This window comes from Mytilus edulis, chromosome 11 (genome assembly GCF_963676685.1).
Source record: "Mytilus edulis chromosome 11, xbMytEdul2.2, whole genome shotgun sequence".
Lineage (NCBI taxonomy): Eukaryota > Metazoa > Mollusca > Bivalvia > Mytilida > Mytilidae > Mytilus > Mytilus edulis.
The window spans coordinates 12649813-12660019 of NC_092354.1; the positions used below are offsets into that span (position 1 = coordinate 12649813).

The 10207-nt window shown below is 31.7% G+C and overlaps 2 protein-coding genes across 2 annotated transcripts; both read left to right on the forward strand.

Moving 5' to 3' along the window:
- Window positions 1–2161: 2161 nt before the first annotated feature.
- On the forward strand, window positions 2162–10167 carry LOC139493931 (plasminogen-like). Its single transcript, XM_071282101.1, has 5 exons — window positions 2162–2387; window positions 6576–6627; window positions 7038–7082; window positions 8668–8880; window positions 9779–10167. The coding sequence occupies exons 2-5, from the start codon at window positions 6576–6578 to the stop codon at window positions 10066–10068; spliced, it is 600 nt and encodes a 199-aa protein (XP_071138202.1). The 5' UTR covers window positions 2162–2387; the 3' UTR covers window positions 10069–10167.
- On the forward strand, window positions 3276–5721 carry LOC139495149 (uncharacterized). The gene has a single exon (XM_071283329.1). The coding sequence runs from the start codon at window positions 4479–4481 to the stop codon at window positions 5556–5558; it is 1080 nt and encodes a 359-aa protein (XP_071139430.1). The 5' UTR covers window positions 3276–4478; the 3' UTR covers window positions 5559–5721.
- Window positions 10168–10207: the final 40 nt, after the last annotated feature.

Here is a 10207-nt window from a genome sequence, read left to right on the forward strand (position 1 = left end):
GTTTGGGTGTGAACCATCGATGTTTACAGCAATATCAAAGAACAAGATGATGATGGTAGAAAGAACTATGGGCGTCATGTGGCAAATATTACATGCATATCGGACCATGAGTTGTCAATCTGTATGAAAAGATTTCCAATACAACCATATTATTGAGAAGGAATGTTTACATGCTATACTCTCGTACTAGTATTACAGGGTTCTTGTGGCGTCCACCTTAGACACACATCTTTTTAACGATGTTTAAAAAAAAAGACAGAACCAATTTAATGTCATATTTCCCTCTTAAATACCAAGAAAGAAAATAAATCCCGAAATTAATTTGAAACTTTGATACTCAATAGTTTCCCAGCAAAATATTCACATCCCTTGGGGATAATTAGTGTTCGTCCAGTGGCATATATAACAATTGTGATGACGAATTTCTTCCTTTGTTCGAGAACAATCTTATTGAAATATAAATCTGTGATTTTACTATGTCCACAACTTCGATGAACCTAAGCAAATTATACATCGACCTGTATTTAAATCAAATTGGTTCTCTTCTTCTTCTTCTTCTGGTATACAATAGTCTATCGATCGACATTCGATGATTACATACTGGTTTTTGTTGGCATACGTGGACTAGTCTATTTACAAAACTTTTACCCCAATTTATTCAAAATATATGTTTTTTTCTTATGTTTAATGTATACATGTATATATTTTAAATTGCGCTATAGTTCCGTAACATTCTACCCAGTCGTATAAACGAATCGTCGACAAGTGCTTACATTTTTTTAAATCAATATTTCTGGTATGTTCCAATCTGTCCTTCACTATTGACAATGAGTATATATTACATTTTCCCAAATTCACCCTTGGAAAAAATATTTAAATAGATTTTAATTTCATCAAATCTTATTTTTTGGGTATTATTTATATTTTTATGAATAATATTCTTTACACCAGAAATGTTATTTATAAACAAGCGTATGAGTTTAGTAATGACAAGTAAGACAGAGTTGTATATTATACATCTGATAGTTCAAAATGGAAAGTTATAAGTAATCCGCCGTGTACACTGATCAATACCTGCAGAGGTGAAACGATGCATGAACTTGCAAGCCCGACAGGAAATCGCTTGAATACCTGGATGTGTCACCTCACACCCCTCACAATAAATTTAGAGTATCAGTTCCTTTGTGGTTTATAGACATATCGTTGTTATTTAATCGGGAAAGAAGACAAAATGGCCGAACGCAGAGAATTGATACTCTAAATTTAAAATCGATGGTGATCGCTTATCTAGCGGAATAAAACTTTAATAACTATGAATTTGAGCATTTTTATACTGAATGAACATAATATCAATTTTTGATTTTTTTGCGAAGTTTCCCTTTAAACAATAATTACATACAGTCACTAAATATTTCAAAGTTTAATTGTACTCACTTAACTACTTTACAACTTAATATGTTTTTCGAAAGGGATAAGTTTTGACATATTTAATGTCAATTGGTGTATCCACTTTTAAGGATAAGTACTGTTACTTTTATAAACTGAAATATGTGTGTACCATACATATTCAAACAGTTTTGAGATTCTAATTAATAAGAAAAAAGAACGAAAAGGAAATAAATAATACAATTAGTTCCCCTAGTTAGAAAGATGCATTTGAAATATTACTTTTATTATGAAAAGTTTAAACTTAATACCCCAAAAACGTCAGTATAAATTGTAAAAATAAATGGTAACTAATGTTATATTATATCTTGGTAAGCATATGACTTGAACACAATGTAGTATGATAATTTATTTTATTTAAAATATCCTAAACTTAAATAAATTTGCCTTTCAACATGTTCAAATACATTGTAAGTTTAACAACTGCGATTGAAAACCAAACTTATAGTATCGCCTGTCCTCCTGCTAGATTTTGTTTGTTACATAGAACATTTATGGTCATAGTTTTAAGTATATTCAGGACAAGTCAATTTGTGCAGGGGTCTGCCAATTTCAACTTTCATGTAAATAGTAATTAGGGAGTATTTCTCCTATGCATTTGTGAATCCTATCAATCACTCTAAAATTGCTATAACGTGGAAAACTAATCATGCTTTCCTTTTCTAGTGAAATAAGATTTATACAGTTATAGTTATGACATGCATTCTTTACAGACATTGGTCCTATTAGAACAATACGAAAACAACATGATCATAAAACTTTCCTAGTTAATACACATTAAGTCTTAACAATGAGATGATACCAGGAGTCAATAAGATAATTAGAAGTCAATGAAATAGTCATAGTCAATATGGATGTGATCCAATTAAAGACAAATAAATCGTATATGGTCAAAGAGATAAAACTGGAGTAGTGTAAAAGATATTCCAGCTTTTGACAAGGTAAGCTGTCACAATATTTTGAATTGTAGATATCGAGAAAAAACGTTAATTGTTACTTTAAATGTTTCTAAAAGAGGGACGAAAGATACCAGAGGGATAGTCAAACTCATAGATCGAAAATAAACTGACAACGCCATTGCCAAAAATAAAACGACACAGACAAACAATAAGTACAGACGACACAACATTGAAAACTAGAGACTAAGCAACACGTACCCCACCAAAAACTGGGGGTGATCTCAGGTGCTCCGGAAGGGTAAGCAGATCCTGTTCTAATTAATAAACTTAGTTCAATTATCCTTCTTAATTCTTACGCAATCGTAAAAAGTAGATACGTCTTTGATAGTTACATGTAGAATAATAAATGTACTATAACTAAACAGCAAGTATAAATTGGGTCCTCAATGCTCTTCAACCTTAAACTTACATATTTACTACTGTCAAAATAACATCTTATTACGTATTTAAAAATTTAAAAATAAGTTCCAATACAATGATGTTCAAGCTACTATCAAATTCCTTTAATTCAAATACAGATTTTATACTGCTGTGAACATTAAATAAATGGGGTATAATAAATAATAAAATGTAAATTGCAATTTAAAAGAAATAAAAAGTTTTCTTTAAAGCCAGTCTAAATACATAATCACGGATAACAGGCCTATGATGTTGTACGCAATGGGGTTAAATAAAACGCATTGTTTCGATTTATTCTCAACTATCAAATTCCTTTAATTCAAATACAGATTTTATACTGCTGTGAACATTAAATAAATGGGGTATAATAAATAATAAAATGTAAATCAACGATGTGGCTTTTTTCTATGATCGTGCAACGCAGATCCATGTGAATTATTGCCAAAACCTGCATTTGTCGTCCTCTGTTATTGTGGGCATAGGACATTTGAGCGAAAAAGAAAAAAGCACATAGGGTCATTTGAGCGCCGACTTCATAGGACATTTGAGCGCCGGGATATTAACCTTACCTGAGTTTTCAGACAGGACATTTGAGCGAAATTTTCCCTGATAATTTTACACGAATTAAGATTTTTTTTTAAAAGTAAGAAAAAAAAGTAAGATTTAGTTATAAATATTTTTTATTTTATTTCACACCCGAGTAATTCGACCGGTTCTGGCTGGTTTATGTAAGTGAAATCCTAAGTTGATCTCTATTTACCAATCAATTCTACTATAATTCATTGGCTATGCAAATTTGCTTTGTTCTAAAATTCTTATATATATATCTATTAAGTGAAATGTCCCTTGGCACTTGAAATCTTAATACTAATAATACATGTACGTGTTAAAATGGATATTATTTTGACCGAGACTAATAAGGGAAAAAGAAGCCTTGTTTGTGACAGTTTCCGATATAGAGTGGACAAAACACTAAAAGGAGAAGAAATATCCTGGAGATGTACAGTAAGTACCTTTTTTTACAAATTTAATGTTAATGTAAACTACTTGTTCGTCTGTTACGCTTCAACTTCCATAACTTCTTTTAATTTTGATTTATATCTATATCATTATATGTCTATCTTATACCTCCTTTAGATTAATTTTTTAACACATTTGAATATAAGCTACCACATATAGGGTTAGGTATCAAGGCTCCATGTTGAAGGTCGTACTGTAACCTATATAACATTGTTAGGTTGATTTTCTAGGCTCTTTACAATATTCATACAATACACTGTAAAAATTGTGCTTAGAGCCTAAACATGTTTAGGAAAATGTTTAGAAGCTAAACACATAAATGTCTGTGGTGTTCCCATTCTAAACATGTTATGAATTTCATTTCATTTCATTTCATACTACATCTTATTTTTATGTCTTGCAATAGCAAATGAAAAAGCATTTAAACACTTCAATTGTATTTGTCCTTTCAATATTTTTCAGGCAAAAGGTTACAAAGCAAGACTGAGGACGGATTGTACCGGAACCGTTATAATTCAACAGAAAAATACTCATAACCATGATACCAGTGATCGTGACAATGAACGTCACTTGCTGCGGGTACGATCAAAAAGAAAAGCGGATGATGATATTGCTCAACGTCCTTCAAAAATTATCCGTACAGAGTTACAGAACATGGATGAAGCAAATCTAAAGTCTGAAGACATTGGCAGCGTTTCAAAGGCTATATATAGAAAGAGGCGTAAATCTCACCCTGCACTTCCTAAATCTAGAGAGGAAACACACCAATCATTAAAGAAGATTAATATTCAGTCAAATAAATTTGAAAATTTTGTGCAGTTTAATGATGAACAAACTGGTATAATTATTCTTACGTGTCCAACCAATCTTGAATGTTTATGCAGTGTGCCGGAAATTTTTATGGATGGTACTTACAAATATTGCCCAAAGTTCTTTAAACAGTTATATACTATTCATGGCTATAACAAAGGAAATTATGTCCCTCTTGTATTCTGCTTACTTCCTGGAAAGTCTGAAGAAATTTACGTGAATTGCTTTTCCTCAATTGTCAAGCTATGTTCCGATCAAGGTCACACACTTCAACCGAAAGCAGTACACGTCGATTTTGAAGAACGGGTAATGAAAGTTATGAAGGATTTTTTCCCGTCTATAGAGATCAAATGCTGTAGGTTTCACTTAGGCCAAGCCTGGTGGCGAAAAATCCAGAAAGTTGGACTTAGTCAACAATACAAAGAGCTTGATTCAGACATTAGTAAATGGCTTAAAGGGATTTTTGGGATAGCCTTTTTAGCTCCAGACGAAGTAGCCGACTGTTTCGTAGAAGATTTTATGGCCGTTGTACCTAACGACAAGCCTTGTATAGAATTTGCAGATTACCTGACTGATACTTATATAACAGATGAATCGTTATTTCCCCCTCATCTCTGGGCCGAAGTTCCATCCTCGTTAAAACGTACTAACAATGGGCCCGAATCATTTCATGCCCATTATAACGAGCAGTTCTATCACAGTCATCCATCAATTTATATTTTCCTTGACACTATTATCAAATTGCAATCTGTGACTTACATAAAAATTCGGAGTTTGAACATTGATGCACCGCAGAGCCGAACAGAAAAGGAGAAGGAACAGAATCTCCGGGATTTGCATTCGAAATACTGCCAGCAGGAAATTACGAGGGATTTTTATGTCAGAAGCCTGGGATATAAGTTCCAAGCCCGAACAGACTTGTAAATAATGCCGTTGCCGAGTTTTATGTTTTATGACAGTGCTTTGTTTTTAGTGCTTTGTTTACAATTAAAAGATGTTTTAATCTTTTTGTTGGTAAACTCCTGTTTTATGACTGTGCTTTGTTTTTAGTGCTTTGTTTTTTACAATTAAAATATGTTTTAATCTTTTTGTTGGTAAACTCCTCATTTAATGAACTATATTCGTAAGAAAATGTGGTATGATTGCCAATAAGACAATTCTCTATCCAAGACTTGTTTTCGCTCAAATGTCCTACGCTTATTCTTATTTTCGCTCAAATGTCCTAAAATTTAGGCGCTCAAATGTCCTATACTTTGGCGCTCAAACGTCCTTTTTTTTTCGCTCAAATGTCCTGTCAATGCGCTCAAATGTCCATTGCCGGTTATTGTATATATAACTGTTATGCCCTGCAATGATTATTTTGTACCCCGAGTGTTTCAGTTCTTGTCATTAAATTTGTAGAAGTAATTTTCTTCAATAAATTTTACTTCATTCAAAATATTCTGTCAGTAAATAAGATACAAGCTGGTATTGATGTTTGTGGACAAACAAAACTTTATTTATAAAGAATGGTTAAAATATGTTATAAATCAGAGATTGTTATAACAATATTTTCAGAATGCGAATTCCCTCGTTCAAAATTCGCAAAAAAAATAATAACAATAAAATGTTTAAGAAAAACTTGGAATTCGAGGAATATTTTTGAACTACAAAGACATTATAATCTATGTCGAATTCAAAGACCTAAACTTCCAAATGAACAGAAAGATGTCAAAACCTTTTATTTTTCCTTTATATATATTTGAATACAATTTTTACAACATAATCAAAAAGAGTATTTGTCTTCATATATCTGTATCGATGTTATGCATTGGCTTAATGAGAAAAAAATATCAGTGTACGATGTCTGCTACTATTGGGATATTAAAATACAATTTGATTGCCAAGAAAGCGACTAATACAAAATTAAGTTTCATTTTTGCACATAATTTATATTTTCAGATGACGTATACTGATTACATTTCTTGGCTTATATTTTTCTGTGAAATGAAAGGTAAATAGTTTTCCTATGTTTAATATTAACATATGATCAAATTTACGATTTTTAATTGCATTGTACATGCTGTAGGATTGAAATCACTAATCCAGAATGTAATTAGGCGATCAAAGTCACTGTAACGTTTATAGTAGTTTCCTTCGCTTGACGTACATTTTGATTGTATATGAAAAAGAAGACCGTTTGATATAAAACAAATAGAAAAACAAAGGATATGGGGTGTCCATCCATGACACAAAATCAATGCATACACAGCAATAACAACAACCATGTTAACTTACAACTTAAAAAATCAATTTGAAGTATATTAAGTACTATTAATGACTTAACATGAATGTTGTTTTTTTCTAATTTCTGATCACCCTTACTGTATCTAATTACAATTGCTTTTGTGTTTGTTAACATAGGAAGTCACTGCAATATGGAATCCTCACCTTTGTTGGGACAACAAGGTATGTTTAACATTCGTATGAAATTTTGTCTAGACAGTCAGAACGTGAATAAAACATTTCTTGTACATGTTCTGCTGGCATTATTTCTCTTTTCTTTAAACACTTAAGATTAGATCAAATATAAGATTTTTTGTTTTTGTTTTTGTGTTTATTTGAGATTTGTAAAGTTGCTGTCTCGTATACGTTTGTACCACATATCACTTGTTCGTGTCATGCAATGAAAATCTTTGCTTATTTTGATCAAATATGGCGTCTGCAAAATTATGGAATGAAGACTTCAACTTTAAAAATAGGAACCCCTGGTTTTAATTATTCATTGTATCTACATAAAACGAAGTGCAACCCTGGATCACTTCACAAAAGTGAACAAAGGAAGTAAAACATTAAAAATTGGTAGAATAGACGCTCAATTATTTCATCTCAAAGATATTACAGGTTTAAAATTATAACTAAACGTAAACGTAGTCTATATATAGACTTGATGAGACTACATGCATCAGCAAACACTTTAAAAGAGTATGTCTATCGGCCTGGTGGTTTATGGCATTTCTTTATTCATTAGATAATAAAATTGAGAATGGAAATGGGGAATGTGCCAAAAAGAAACCAACCCGACCATAGAGCAGACAACAGCAGAAGGTCACCAACAGGTCTTCAATGCAACGAGAAATTCCCGCAACTGGTTTTTAAATAAATGTGTTTAGTTTAGGTCTATCGGCTTGTCTATCGGCATGGTTTATGGCATTTCTTTTTTCATTATAGTATGTCTATCGGCATGGTTTATGGCATTTCCTTATTCATTAGAGAATGTCTATCGGCACGGTTTATGGCATTTCTTTATTCATTAGAGTATGTCTATCAGCACGGTTTATGGCATTTCTTTATTCATTATTCTTTGATATTCAAATAATGAATTGATATATAGTGTAGGACGACATGAATTATTTTCAGAAGGTTAAGGGTTTTGCAATTATACAATATAACGTGTTTGTTATGGGTTTTATTTCACTGGTAAACTGTTATGTGCTGTTCTGGTTTTTATTGCATTAAACTGTATGCACCATTTTTAATAAATGTACTGATCAATATTTAAAAGGAGATCTCAAAACACAAGTTTAACTTTGATTCTTTTGCACGTGTTGTCCTAAATTTGCTATCAAGCCTGTTCATGAATTCCATATCTTTCTTCTAAATCTGCTATCCAGCCTGTTCATGAATTCCATATCTTTCTACTCTTTCTTTCCTGCATTGGTTGTTAAAGACAGATCGTCGAAGATCGATTTACCTGTAGTAAATTGTGTGGCTAGGTTGTCGTCTCATTGGCGTATACATACCAAAAACATCTTTTTTCGTGATTCTGTAAAACTTTTATCTATTTTTGTTTTCAAAGACATATTATTGCATCGCGCGATGATATCAATATGATACTTGTTTAAATATACTTTAATAGATATCTGTTATCTATAGTAAAGTAAACGTTTCCAAGGATTGTCTTAATACAAAAATATAATTGTGATACTAGTATTTGATTTCGATAGGGGGATGCTCTATTATTTTAAGGTGTATTGTTTGATATTCATTTCAGATTGTGGAGAATCCAACATGGCTGTCGAAGGTGACGACTCATGTTTATCTATCAAGCCTGTTCCTCGTTATAGTCAGTCAATAGGATCCATCATTCGTTTTGATTGTGAAGCTAGGTCAAATACTATGTCAGAAGCTAAGTTTCACGGATATTGTCCTCTGCAAGTTTGTCAGTTAAATGGGACATGGAGTACAGCAAGTTTGTCATGTGCCAGTAAGTTAGATTAGTTCACGTAAGAAAGCAAGTGGTGTCATATTTGATGGACAAATATTAATTATTACTCTCTTTCGTATCAACTGCCTGTAATTTGATTATGGCTAAAACTATTTTGATTCATGCGCAACCTATGAGTATTATTTATCCAAAAACGCGCATTAGCGTATTAAATCGTTAGTATGGGGGCTTTGTTATATAAATTTTATCATATAGTGATATATTAGCTCTTTCCATTGATATCTTTTAAATTGTTTTTATATATTCTTAACATAAGTGTTCATGGTGGCTTCTTATATTTTGATAAAAAATATCTTACATCGTTTCGATGATTCCTCATTTTGAACCATGCAGGTTAAACAATCAAATATCTTCATTTATAACTTAATAATATTTAAATGTAATTATTTCGTTTGGTATCGACAGCTTTTTTTTTTATCTTCATGTATATTTTATCTGTGAGATTCGCAATCAAGATACAAAATTTGATCAGCAAATCATATATTTGTTTTACTTGTTGTAAGATATGTATATAACTATGCCAAGACGTATACCTATGCAAGCGCTATAGGTTTCCATTGTTCATAGTATTGATGATAATTGGAGCACCTCAAAATGCTAATACAAAAATGTTAAAAAATAAACGTGATCTCTATTTAATCATTGTTTCCTATTTATTATTTTTGTGATGATAGGCCTTAAATACTGATTTGAAATTGTAGCTAGAAGTAGGTTCCATATTTAAACCATATTGAATCAACTCATTTGCTTTTCACATAGATACGTATACAGTTTTATAAGATGTGGAATATCTTTTTTTTCTCTCTCACGCTTTGAAAATAGAGAAGTTATTATAATAATTTTTATATAATTATGATGTTTTTGTATCATCTTTCAGAAAATGAGTGTATAGAAACAGGGAAACACTATAATGGACGTCGTGTTTGTACAAAATCTGGAATTCCATGCCAGTCTTGGACAAGCCAGGTGCCACATTCCCATGGATTTGTCTATGGAGACGTGTTTCCAGATAAAACAATTGAACATGCTGGTAGGACCTGCAGGGATCCAGGTTTTCTGCGGGGCTCACCTTGGTGTTATACACAAGACAATAATATTGAATGGGACTTTTGTGATATACCAAAATGCCAAGGTATAAAATGCATTCCTTATTATGCATTTGTTTAATAAAACGCTAAATTCATCCTCGAAAATTCGTTCCTTTGATAGAGCTGAAAATATATGTTTCTTGTAAAATATTTTAAAATATGGGCTACAAACAAATTAACTTTTTTCTTGTGATGAACAATCATTGAATTAAAATCAA